Source organism: Chrysochloris asiatica, unplaced genomic scaffold, assembly GCF_000296735.1.
Source record: "Chrysochloris asiatica unplaced genomic scaffold, ChrAsi1.0 scaffold00173, whole genome shotgun sequence".
Lineage (NCBI taxonomy): Eukaryota > Metazoa > Chordata > Mammalia > Afrosoricida > Chrysochloridae > Chrysochloris > Chrysochloris asiatica.
In genome coordinates, this window is record NW_006408691.1 from 551,403 (window position 1) to 564,606 (window position 13,204).

Below are 13,204 nucleotides of genomic sequence, written 5' to 3' on the forward strand. Positions count from 1 at the left end.
CAACTCAAACCACCACAGCACGACAGACAGACGAGTGGTGGCCGTTTGGTTTTATGTCTATACTCTGCTTAGCTATATAATAAAGTGGCAAACACACAGCACCACTGACATCACAGGACAGTTGCCTATAAAACTAGACTTCTGACGCTGGGCTCCAGCTTCGTTCTCTTACAGATCATCATTCTAGTCTGGGAGAGCAGTTGTCTGCGCAACCTCTAAATCATGCTCATATTGTGCCGCCAAAGCTGGGTCCATGACAACTTCTGGTGGGGCAAGAGCAGGCATGGCAACAAACTCCAAATTAGGATCTCCAATGAGTTTTCTAGCAAAAGAAGTACTGAAGATTCTTCTTTCGGTGAAAGACGATGGATTTTGCTTTAACTTTCCTGTCCTTAATGTCCACTTTGTTACCACACAAGACAATGGGGATGTTTTCACACACTCGAACCAGATCCCTATGCCAGTTAGGCACGTTCTTATAAGTAACTCTTGAGGTTACATCAAACATTATAATGGCACACTGGGCTTGGATATAATAGCCATCTCTAAGTCCCCCAAATTTCTCCTGACCAGCCGTGTCCCACACATTGAATTTAATTGGTCTTCTGTTAGTGTGGAACACAAGGGGATGGGCTTCAACTCCCAAGGTGGCTACATACTTCTTCTCAAATTCACCAGTCAGATGACGTTTCACAAATGTTGTTTTTCCAGTACCGCCATCACCCACCAATACGAGTTTGAACTGCACTTGGGGTTCTCCTTGGGTGGCCATCACGATGGTTCTTCCAGAAGCGTCTCCGGGCTGTGACTGAGTCATTAACTTTTTCATTAGCAGCTAAGCGCTTAACCATTGTGCTGGCATAGCTCCTTGTTCTACCCTATACCTGTAAATGATGAGGTTTTCCACTCTGGCTGGTGGGAATGGATACTATGTCTGAACCTGTCTGAGCTCTAAGAAATTTCCCCCATAATCCTTTTGTGTAGTAATTTGGCCTCAAGTGGTTTACTTACAAGCTTTGAGCAGACCTAAGGGGCACCATTTGTAACTCTAGCGTTCATTTTGTGTCTCTCTTCTGATACTTTAGTCTACAAACCTCAGCAACCTTGCCCTGTCTTCCTAGCTTCACCTCAATACCAGTAATCTACAGGGCTCTGCCTGGCCTCCCTCTCTACACCCCACCTGGAATGACCCAGGTAGTTGTCTGGGGTTATCCCAGGGCTCAACCTCTCTTGCTTCCCATCTCTCAGCTGCTGCTTCACACATTTTGCTCAGTTTCTATTGTTTTAGGCATGCGGGTAAATTGGTTGCAGCTATTGTGGCAATGTGGGTTAATGCACTAGACTACAAAGTTGGTTTGCACCCCAAGGTCGGCAGTTCAAGCTCACCAGCTACTCCTTGGAAACCCTATACAGGGTCTTTATGAGTTGGAACTGACTCGATGGCACTTAACAACAATAACAATTCTATCTTGGTTTGAAGTGTTCCTCTTCATGCAGATACTTAAGAGATAGTTAAGCCTCCCAGCCACATAGGTAGGTACTCATTTTACATTTGATGCTGTGGAATTTGCTCAAGATCTAACTAGTAAGTGACAGCAGAATCAGGGTTCTGACCCAGCTGTGTCAGAAGCCTGCTCCAAACCACTCAGCCCTCCTTGGGCTGTGGGTATAGAATGTGTATCTTCTGCTACCTGGAAGCAGAGCTGACTGAGGGTGGCTGCACTGGGGAGGGCTGAATCTGTGTGTCTCCATGAAGGGAGGGCTCTGGGTATCTGGAGGGGAAATGGGGTGGGTGTCTCCATTCATGTTTGACCTGGTGTATCTCTCAGCTCCATGACCAAGACACTGTGGGTCTGAAGGAGTCTGGCCTGTGTCCTGTGTCTGACCAGCTGGTTTTTTGTGTGTCTAACTCCGCACATGTTCCAAATGTCTCTGGCTCTGTGTGTCTGTCTCCCTGAATTTCCTGCTCAGACAGAGCCTAGTCCTGGGCAGGGCCATTTCTGGAAGACCACAGTCAAGTGTAGCTCGAGGATCACACAGCAAATTAACATACACATGTCACACAAGTCACTATTTCCTTATGTCCCCGAGTGTGCTCTGAAGTCAGTGGCAGGCCATAGGGGCCCCTCCTGGTGTCCTGAGCACTGAGTCTCGTGTGTCCTGTAGAGGCTTCCCCTGTGTGTCCCAGGGAGGGTTCTAATTTGTCCCATGCACTGGGAGGATTCCATGTACGTCCTCGGAGGCAGTCCTGCTTATTTTAAACACTTGGAGGATTCATGTGTTTCATACACTGGGAAGATCTTATGTGTACTGGGAGGATCCAGATGCATAAGGAACCTCAGTTCAGTCTCTTGGAGGGGTGGGGGATCGCTAGGTAAAACCATAAAGGTGGTGACTGTCTCTATACTGGGACCGTGTGCGGTCACTGACCTCTGACTCACTTCCAACAGCCCTACCAGAATTGTGAGGAGCGGGAAGGGAGAACAGCCACACAAGACCCCTGACCACTGGGGCCATGGGTGATAACAGGGGTCAAGAGTTGGGGTGTTCAGCCTGAACACCCAGACAGCCTGGAGCCCTTAGTGTGGTAGTCTCCCAGTCCTTCAGCACAGGTTTTGATCTACAGAAGTTGGGGGTTGTTAGCAGGGGGAGCATAGTAGTGTCTCTCCACATGCCGAACTCCCCCACATTCATCTTCACTATGATGGATAAGACAGGGTTGGTACTGGGGGCACCCAGTCTGGGTGAGGGGAGGGAATGGAGCATAGGGTACTTGTGATGAGCAAGCACTGCCAGAATGTGACCATGACAACTGCCATACAACTTGGGCATCCATGTCATGAGATGTCCAGGCTGCAGGGTGTCCGTGTGTGAGGTTGTCTGGTTGTCACTGGAGTACTAAGCTGACAAGGGGTTGGGTTGTAGGGCTCTCTTGTTGCCTCTTGTCCAAGGCAAGTGCCTGCCAGGAAATCACTTCCATGTCAAGCAGACATACTGGTGTCAGGGCATCAGGTCAGTTTCATTGCTGCTACCACTGCCCCCAACTTCTAGTCCAAGTGCACAGATATGACACTGGACAACCTCGGTGTATTATCTAACCTGGTTGGAGATCTATAATCCTTGCTCATTGCTAACACATTAGCCTAAAATGTAATGGCTTAAAATATACACATTTGAATTAATCTGTCGTTTCAGAAACAGGGACCCAAGACCATCATGTGGGAAGAACGTGAGAAGTGTGAGGGATTCTAATCAGGAAAGTAAAGACAACAAAGATGGTGGCAGAGGCGATGGCATAGAGAGATAGAGAAGCAGAGGATTACAGGCCCATGGACTGAGGAAGACAGTGTGCCTGTGGGCAAAGGGATGGCTTGCAAAATGTGCCCTTTGGACATTTAAATGAACATAAATTTTCAATGTGGTATGTGTTGTTGTTGTTGTTAAGTACCGTGGAGTCAGTTCTGACTCATAGTGACCCTGCACAGGGTTTCCGAGGCTGTAAATCTTTATGGGAGCAGAACGCCTCATCTTTCTCCCGCAGAACCGCTGGTAGTTTCAAACTGCTGACCTTGAAGTTAGCAGCCCGATTCGTAAACACTACGCTACAACAAAAAAAGTAACAGGTAAATCCTGTTGGCTGAGGGTGCATGGAGGAGAAGACTGTAATCACTAGAGTGATTTGCTGAATGTAGGGCTGTAAGCCTTCACTCACTCAATACACAACAAAAGCTTTAAAGTAAACAAACACAACACAACACACACACACACACATTTGCTATCTCATTCTGGGTTTCTGAGACTAGGAGCTGAGGTTTAGGAATCTGGGAGTCGCTGTGCTAAGTGGGGCTAGCTCAGGTCTCTTCACACCATCAAATGGCAACAGCGCTGCCGTCTGGTCTGAAGGCTTGACTGAGGTTGGAGGAACCGCTTCCAAACTCACCTTTATTGCTGTTGCAGGAGGTCTCTGGTTTACATGGCATTGGCCTCCTTGTGGAACAGCTGGCTTCCACAGAGTGAATTATGTGATAGACAGACACCAGAGACACAGCAAGAGAGTTGTGGGGAAAGCCAGAGAGACAGGAAAGGAGAGAGAGGGACATAGGAAGAGAGACAGAGACTGGGGAGGGACCCAGAGAGACCCAGAGACAGAGACAGTGAGACATTTATAGAGACAGAGACATATATAGACACAGAGACATTGAAAGACACAAAGAGATCTCACACTGACGGCCTAACCCTAACTTCGAGGTGACCTTATCACCTTAGTGGGACCCTAATGACCACTCAGCCAACCCTGGGATATTCACAAGGTATGACCACCATGAGGGCAGAGCATTGGAGATGGTTTGGGAGGTTCTGCTTCCAGGCCTGTTTTCTTGCCCATCTTTGGTGTCCCCAAGGATGGAAGCTGCCCCCCGAGGCTTCAGAGAGAAGATGGAAGGTAGTCAGGCCCAGCCTCTTCCTCCGGAGACAGTCCTGGAGCCAGATAGGAAGGTGAAGCCCAGCTGAGTGGTGAATCAGGGGTGAAACTCCACCTCTCACTCACGTCCCCAGCAGTCCCAGACCTGCCCTCAGAACTTGGGGCTTACAGGGCTTCTGTCCTCATCTGTATTCCGCTTCATATCATTGCCCAGCCTGGCCACTCAGGCAGGCAGGCCCAGATACACAAAGATCAGGTCTCTCAGATGCAGACCCAGGAATTTGATGATGGCCCAGGAATTTGGCAAATAGGCAGTGTGACATCCATCCTAGCTAGGCACTAGGCTCTGGGGGAATGTAGCTCTGACTCAAGGGGAAGGGACTGAGGCCTACCTGCCACCTCTCTTCCCCTTACCCCTCAGAGGAGGAAGTGGGGATCCCTCCCCACCACCCACCAAGACCAGGAGAAGGCATTCATCAGAAGTGTCTGTAAGACAAAAGCCAAGATAAAAATAGATAGGGAGAGGGGGCTAGAGTGAAAAACCCAAGTCCACACCCCCAGGCCTCTATAAAGACCCCTTTGGCCACATTAGAACAGAGGAAAACAGATTACAGGGGACAGAAGGCCAGGGGTCTCTACCTTCTTACTAAAGGAAGAAGAGTGATGACCACAGGCACCATCCATGTCTCAGGTGACTCCTTAGTCCTCTCCTTTGGCCAGGTGGAGACATCCCTCCTGTATCGATAGGTAATGTGGGACCCAGCTCTGAGGGCCTACACACGCCCAGCATTCTTGAGGCCAAGGTTTCTCATCCTGCCCAAGCAGAGCCCTAACAAGGCTGTGCTTCCAACTTCCCCAGGTGTGTGTCTCCTCTTCCAGCCCCCAGCAATACCTCCCCCTCACTTTCCTGCCTAGTGACCCAGTGGAAGAGCGCTGCTTTGAGATTCTGCTGGAGCCAGAACTACTTATTCAGGGACACTGACTCAGCCCCTGAGTCCCACCAAGTGGAGCAAGGCAGCAGAGAGCAGGGGCAATGGTCTCACGAGAGAGACACAGGATCCTTGTCAGTGTTCACAGCAGTGTCTAGGAGGCCATAGATAGGCAAGCACTGGGGTTGCAGGGTACCATGTTCTCTCTTCCCCAGTCTCTCACCCTCCTCCTCCCCAGAGGCCAAGCCAGATGCTGAAACTCACTCCAGATGCTAAAACTCACTCCAGATGCTAAAACTCACTCCAGATGCTGAAACTCACTCCAGATGAGGCCCTCCAGGATGAGCCTCAGCTGGTGTGCCCAGACCATCTCCTCAAGGTACCTGAAGCACAGTCCCCAGCAATAGCACAAGGGGTCTTGCTATGAAAGGATGTGACTTCAGCGGTTGTTCAGGGCTGGGGTCCCAGGCTGTCAAGTAGCAACCAGCACTCCTGGTCCCAGAGCCCTCCCGTGGGCAGACACTATCTGGGCTCTGGTTCTAGTGGGTTGGGCCTGGAGGGAGTCATGAAAATAAATACTGAGCCATGAAAATAAATAGGAGATGGACTGTGTCCCCTTATCCCAGAGCATGGCTGTGCACTTGAGGGTGTGAACATGCACAAGAGTGCCCCCCTATCACCAGAGTTGGGGAGGGTCTTTAAAAACCAGTCGCCCAATTAGTCAGTTACAAAAGGAAAAATATTGCATGAGACCACTGTTGTAAAAAGTTAAGAAAAGATTTTCTTGCTGAATGAAACACTCTACGATGTTTACAGGGCAGGTGGGGGTGGGGAGAGGGAAAAAAGTGAACAGAGGTAAATACTGTTATCGGATGGTAAATGCAGTGGATTGATTGCAATCATTATAACACAAAGTGTATAATTTGTTGAATGGGGAATGATGATGTGTTGATGTTCTGTAAAACCTTCATTCAATTCACAATTAAAAAAAAAAAAAAAAAAAGTCGCCCAGTGATGCTACAGCCTCACGAGACACATTTTGGGCAACTTCGGGGCTGTCACCTTCCTCCTGGCCCTCCCGGGGAATCCGGCACACTCTCACCTGCACCCCAAGGTAGTTCCTTGGCACCAGTGCTTTGTTGTTAAGCGTGGTCGAGTCGTTCAGACTCACAGCACAGCGATGCTGTCTAGGGTTTCAGAGGAGCAGTAACTAGTTCCCTAGTACAGATCCAAACAAACCCATGACAGTGGGCGGCAACCTCGTCCCCACCTCCCCCCTCCCCCGCGCAAGCGCAAGAAGGAGTTAAAGGAGGGACCAGGAAGGGGTGGAGGCAGAGCCTAGGGGCGGGGATGCCTGCAGTCTAGTCCTTGAAGCCCGCCATGAAGAAACGTGCAGACCCCACACTTAGCATCTTCGCCCCGGACCTCACAGGGTGGCGTGGGCAGGAAGGAGGGGCCTGCGGCAGGGATTCGTGGGACACATAGCCCGCCCTGATTCCCTCCCGTCCCACGCTATCAAATTTCACTCGCCAGGTTGTAACCGACCTCCACAAAGTCATTTCCCATTTAAAAGAAAAAAAAACACACCAACACTTTGGACTCAGCCTCTAGTAATAAATATTCTCAGGGTACCTCTCGGCAAAAGGTCTTGGCCCTAGGATAGGGAGGAGGCCCCAGAAGTCCAAGGGCCTGACCTCACCGCAGCCACGGCCTCCAGGGAGCATCCCGGCTATGTGGCCCGGATATAGGGGCAGCAGGGGGTGCCCTGGTCAGACCTGGCACTGGCTTGGGCCCCGACCCAACAAAGGCCGGCAGGAACGCGAAGGTGGCTGCGGGGCGCAACAGAGAAAGGGGACCGTCGGTCGCTGGCAGCAGCGGGCAACTTGTGTAGACCTCGGACGCGGAAGCCTCTACGGCGGTGGTAAGCGGAGCTGGGCGGCACGAGGACCCCAGCTGACCAAGGCAGGAAGCTAGGTGGCCAAGTAGGCGGGAGTGCACATCGGCGGGGACACCCTCGCAGCCGTCCAGGAAGCGGCTCACCTCTGCCAGACACTCGTTGAAGCCGGCGCGATACTTGCCCAGGACGGCGGGGTCAGCGCTGAGCGCGGCTATAGGGGAACTGGTGGTTGGTGCCCGTGGCGGAGGTCCCTCACGCTCCACCCCACTCCCACCGTTAGCCCCTCACCTGTCACCTGCACGCGCCGCAGGCCCTGCAGGTGCCTCACAGTCATCTCTAGGATGTCCGCCTTCTCCAACTTTGAATGGCGGGAGCTCTGGGGGGCAGGGACGGTGGGCGCTATAGGCAGCCGCTCCCTAAATGCCAGACCCCACGTCAGGCCCCCATGCCCCTGCCCCCGCCTTACATCTTTCCTGAGGGCGTCCAGGATGAGTGTCTTGAGCTGGGCGAGGCTTTCGTTGATGCGCGCTCGGCGCCGCTTCTCCATGACTGGCTTGGAGGACTGCGGGGAGGGTAGGAGTTGAGTCCCGCGTCTGTCCGCCCCCGCTACGTCGCATCCCACCCGGCTGGCCCTCACCTTGCGGTGCTCCACCGCGCTCCGGGGTTTGTCTGGGGTCCGGCGAGCACTGGCAGGAGCTCCTGCCCGCGGCGAGGCGCTTGGCTTCCCCGGTGGCTCTGCGGGCATGGTGGCCTCGCGCCTCCCCTGCCAGGCGCGCCGCGCCGCCAGGGAACTAGCCGGCGAGCGGCGGGCGCGGCGCTAGGTGCCCCTCCGGCTGGGTCCCAGGCAACGGCCCGCGCTCGGCGCCCGCCGGCCGGCTGCGTAAACCCGCGCCGCCCGGCGTGTGAACCCAGCTCCGCGCTCTTTCCCACACTTGCGCGGCCAATGGGCGTCCGCCCCGCCCCTGCGGAGTCCGCTCATCCCGCCGCCTGTCAGTCACGCGCCAGCTCCCGGCCGGGGCCCGCAAGCGACAAAGGTCCGCCTCTGGCATCGCGGGGATGAGAGGGGGCAGCCTGTCCCCGGCTTCCACCTCAGCCCGCGCCGGGTCCTGGGCGGCGCGCCAGGAGGACCAATCGGTGTTGACCCTTAGACCTCAGAGTTTAGGGAAGAGCAGGATGAGGAATCTGAAAGGAAAATTCGCTAGGGCAATCAGGTCATAAGAACGGACGATCCTCGGGTCTAGGCTTGGCACAGCCAAGTGATCCTGAGACCCTCATCGCCTACAGCAGGATGATTCCGGTCCCCCTTCTTGGCGCCTTCTGCAGCGTCTCCCTGTACTTGCGGCCCCTTCTCTCCAAAATAATGACTCGCAGCACAACTGCGTCTGTGCGGAAGGCTAAATACTCCACACCTTCTGATAGACCTTCATGACATGAGTGCTAGTAATTTTTTTTTACAGGCAAAGAAACTGAGGCGCTTTAAGATTAATCATGGCCCAGGGCAAAACGCAGAAATAGGATTTAAACCCAGGTCCTCATGCTGCAGGGCCACCTCTGCCTGGCTGACAGCCAAGATACAACCTCCTTTGGGCAGGCCCCTCACCCCCACCCCGCTTCCAGCTGAGCTGGGGCCCTTGGGGTTGCCTCTGTCCATCCAGTCACAGGACCAGTGAGGATAACACTGTGGGGCAGATGACATACTGTCACAAGGCAGGTAGCGTGACATCACAGGACAAAGGGATGTCAAGGATCTGCCAGGATGATGTCATGGAACAGAATGTAGCAAAGTCATGTGGCAGGCTGATGCTGTCAATGGACAGGTTGGGGGATATCACCAACCAGAGATGATGTCACAGGATGTGTGGGTGATGACAAGTCAGATGGAGTGATGTCATAGGACAAGATGACATCCAAACACATGAGGGCTCACAGAAAATGAGCAACAGTTGTCACACTGTGATGTTTCAGAGCACACAGTGAGAAAACACAGAGCACTGGGGAATCCTTATGTTATTTTTCTCATTGATACTATTTTCCTTTTTAACTGCTTTGCAGTAAAGGAGAGACTATTATCTTTTTAGTGCTTGGGTCTCTAACTGCCCTAGTGTTCCGTAAATGTTTACTTAGTGTCCACAGTGAGGTGGGCCTGTCCAGTGGATGTCTAATCTGGCAGACAGTAAACACACAATCACAATTGTAGAGGATAGAAAAGAAGCAGGTTTATTTCTCTTTTTTTTTTTCTCTTTCAAACTCATATATTTGTAGGATATAAAAATATGTCTCACTCTTCCTCCCTTACCCATTTAGCCTATGTCTCGATACACGTATCTACTCACAGAACACTGTTGTTCCAGGGTTGTGTGTCTGTCGCTATTTACATCTATGCTGTTTAGCCCTTCATGCCTCCCTGTATCTTCACCTGTCTTCATTATTCTTCTGCCACCCTCCCTCTTCTTGTATAGTAACCCGGTTCTTTTATACTGCTCTCCCTATAACCCAAGCTAACATGTATCTTACCCTCTAGCTTGTGAATTACTCTCCTCTTCCTCCTACCCCTGGTAACCTCCAAAGAATGTTACTTTTAGACTGGAAACCTTTTCTTAAACTTTCACAAGAATGGTTTCATACAATGTTTGTCCTTTTGTGATTGATCAATTTCACTCAGCACACTGTCCTCCACATTCATCCAAGTTGTGCTATGTTTCATAGCTTCGTTCTTCAAGGTTGCATAGTTTTCATTGTGCGTATGTACCAAAGTTTGTTTATCCATTCTTCCATTGTTGGGCACTTAGGCTGTCTCTATTTGCTATGTGATGAACAGACACTGGTTTCTTTAAACCTTTCTTTAAATGGGTGATCCAGAAGCCTTCTTTGAGGGAGCGTCTTCAGGGCAAGAAGACAGCTCTGCAGTGGCCCCCAAATGGAAAGAGAAGCAAGCAGGCCTTAGATCAGAAAGGGGCACTGTAGGTCACTGAGGAGGGGCAGGGGTGCCATCCCTAGGGTCCCTCCCTCCCAAGTCCCTATCCCGAAGCTTCCCTTCTGCCCATCCATATATAGCACTAGTCTGGTCCCCATAGTGTCCACACTTCACCTCCAGGAAGCCCTCAAGGATCCCAGGCCAGAACCAGGACCTCTGCAGTGCCTGTAAGGATGCCCATGCCTGGATCCTACCCATTGACCCTACCCAGCACTGATGAGCTCAAGGCTTGGGATTGACAGGAGGCCCAGCTGTCACTCACTGAGGAATGTCTGTCACTCTCCTCTCATGCCCCTGTGTATAAGGACCTTGGGAAGTCATTGGGAGTAGGCAGGGAATTTGGAGAGTCCCACAGAGAACAGAAAGTCCTAGAAATACTGGTGGAGTCCTCCATGGCCCCCTCAGACTCCTCCTGTCTGGACCTCTTAATGGAGCACCAGTGCTTAGGATAACTTGGGGTTGAGGAGGCTCTAATCTCAGGGACCTTGCTTCTGGGCACCCCTCCCCTTTTCCCCAGGCTGTGGAAACCCAAGAGTGCTCCTGAGTGGTCATCTGCACCTCCTCCTTCCAGGGAAGGCGTATCCTCTCTCCTACTGCAGGAGATAGGTAGACTGGGAAAGTTACTACCTGAGTCTCCTGTGCCCTGAGGCAGGTGCTGGGACAGGGTCTGGGTGGGCTCTGGCCACAGCTGGGCTGCCCCTAGCCTCATGCCAAGACCAGGGGGTTCAGATGACGGAATGGTTGTTCTTTCCTTCAGTGGCTTTTGAAGCAGATGGGTTCACTGAACCCGGGTTCTACCTTGTTATTTGTTGTTAAGCACAGTGGAGTCGGTTCTGACTCATAATGACCCTGTACAGGGTTTCTGAGGCTGTAAATCTTTATGGGAGCAGAAAGCCTCATCTTTCTCCTGAGGAACGGCTGGTAGTTTCAAACTGCCGACCTTGAGGTTAGCAGCCTGATTCGTAACCACTACGCTACCAGAGCTCCTTGCTATACTCACCTGTAAAATGGGAATCCTCAGAGTTATATATTGCATTATGTGAATCTGCACAAGACCTCTATTAAGTGTTCATGAGCAAGGATGTCAGTTTGAGAATTAAATATAGCTAGAATATTCCATAGAAGCCAGGAGAGTCAGACTTGGTCTCTCATGCTTTGGATATATTACCAGGAGGGACAAGTCCCTGGAGAAGGACATTTGGTAAAATGGAGGGTCAGCGAGAAAGAGAGACCTCAATGAGATGGATTGGCACGGTGGCAGCAGCAAAAGACTCCAGCGTAACTATTATGAGGTTGGCACAGGACCAGACAGTGTTTCATTCTATTGTGCCTAAGGTTGCTATGAGTCTGAATTAACTCCACAGCACCTAGCAACAACAAAGGTTACTAGTAAGGTGAAGGGAGAGTCTACACTTAAATGATGGTGCCTTACACATAGAGAGTACACAGTACTGTCAGCTGTGGGATTGCCATTATCATAGGGAAGTAGGCAGGAGGTGGACCAAAGCAGGGAGGAGCTACATCCTCCACAACACTGCCTGCCCCTGCCTGAGAGCCTTGTAGACCCATCTCAGATGCCTTCCAGAAAAAGAGGGGTGCCTCCACCTCAGGGAGCCCTGCCCTAAGACCTCCAGAGCCTGCCTCTTGGCTGTCCCAGTACCAGCCTGAGGATTTTCTAGGTCAAAGGAAGGAACGCTTGCCTATCCCTCCCTCAGGATTGCACTCAGCTACCTATGATATCGCATTTCTCTATATCTCTGCCTCTGCCCTAGTACCTCTGGCTGTCCCGCTCTCCCTGCTTTGACTTGGGGGTCTTGCTTGTTCCCTGACTCTGAGTGGTGGAGCTCTGGCCTGCAGCAGGGTCATGAGGCTGAGATCTACTGAAATTGCTCATCTTTCCCAGAGACAGCCACAACAGCATCGTTACCCACACGCTTGTGCTGTGTCCTTGTCACAGCTCTCCCTCATGGCGGGGCACTGGTTCCCTCCCTCCTGTTGTGTGGGTCTCAAGTATGAAGTGCAGCGGTAGTGCATAATGCCACTTCAGAAGCTGCATGTTGGATGTGCACATCCCCTTGCTGCCCTGGGACAGTCACTAGGTACTATCAGCCATGCTGTGAGGAAGTCCAAGTGGGCACCCAGGGAGGGACTATGGAGAGCTTCATGGAAACACTGGCAACAGCTGGCTGGCTCAGTTTGTGGGCATAAGCCAGACTCCTCCAGATGATTCCAGATGCTGAGCCACCCCACTTCAAGTCTGCCCAGCCAAGGCCCCAGATATGGTGTAGCTGAGAGAACAGGTCTCCCTACCAAACTCTTTTCCAGTTCTTAAGTCACAGAATAAAGTGGATGCTTGCTTATGTTTTGGAGTTATTTGTTACACAGCAGTTGTTGTTAGGTGCCACTGAGTTGGTTCTGACTCATAGCAACCTTATGCACAACAGAACAAAACATTGTCCAGTCCTGTGCCAACCTCACAATCGTTGGTCCACTTGAGCCCATTGCTGCTGTCACCGTGCCAATCCATTTCATTGCAGGTCTTCCTCTTTTTCGTTGACACTCTACTTTACCAAGCATGATGTCCTTCTCCAGGGATTGGTTCTTTCTGATGATATGTCTGAAGTATGAGAGATAAAGTCTTGCCATTCTGACTTTTAAGGAACATTCTGACTGTACTTCTTCCAACATAGATTGTTTGTTCTTTGGGCAGTCCATGGTACATTTTTTAAAATGTTTATTATCAACTTAAATCATAAATTCATATGTGACAAGCATAATTATAAATTGCTTAAATGCAATATTTCTTAGATTATAGGAATACTCACAATAAAATTATTTGGTAAAGTTTTTCTACATTAAATTATAACATTATTAGTTACATTATTAATTAGTTACATGGTTAATGTTCAACCATTTCAAGAGATACCATATGAACAAGAGCCAATGATACTCAGAGAGGAAGTCCAAAGTGCATTGAAAGAAGT

The 13,204-nt window shown here is 51.1% G+C and overlaps 2 protein-coding genes across 3 annotated transcripts in view; one reads left to right on the forward strand and one right to left on the reverse strand.

The window, feature by feature from the left end:
* Positions 1 to 7,044: 7,044 nt before the first annotated feature.
* On the reverse strand, positions 7,045 to 7,991 carry HES4 (hes family bHLH transcription factor 4). Of its 2 annotated transcripts, XM_006871701.1 has the most exons (5): positions 7,884 to 7,991; positions 7,713 to 7,808; positions 7,535 to 7,622; positions 7,180 to 7,457; positions 7,045 to 7,134 (listed from the first exon to the last, which is right to left on the reverse strand). In XM_006871701.1, the coding sequence occupies exons 1-5, from the start codon at positions 7,989 to 7,991 to the stop codon at positions 7,045 to 7,047; spliced, it is 660 nt and encodes a 219-aa protein (XP_006871763.1). The 2 variants fall into 2 exon arrangements, with proteins under 2 accessions (XP_006871763.1, XP_006871762.1); XM_006871700.1 differs by having other exon boundaries at positions 7,713 to 7,991.
* A 311-nt stretch (positions 7,992 to 8,302) lies between these two features.
* ISG15 (ISG15 ubiquitin-like modifier) overlaps positions 8,303 to 13,204 on the forward strand; it is a 21,748-nt gene continuing 16,846 nt past the window's right edge. The window contains exon 1 of the mRNA XM_006871754.1: positions 8,303 to 8,380. Coding sequence (XP_006871816.1) covers positions 8,303 to 8,380 — 78 coding nt within the window. The remainder of the gene's footprint in view (positions 8,381 to 13,204) is intronic.

Bases quoted from the DNA above. Each gene is read 5' to 3' on its own strand.
- HES4 (XM_006871700.1), bottom strand. From the start codon at position 7,991: ATGCCCGCAGAGCCACCGGGGAAGCCAAGCGCCTCGCCGCGGGCAGGA. The intron at 7,623-7,712 runs GTAAGGCGGGGG...CCTGCCCCCCAG, and splicing joins TGGACGCCCTCAGGAAAGAT to AGCTCCCGCCATTCAAAGTT. The intron at 7,458-7,534 runs GTGAGGGGCTAA...GTTCCCCTATAG, and splicing joins GCGGCGCGTGCAGGTGACAG to CCGCGCTCAGCGCTGACCCC.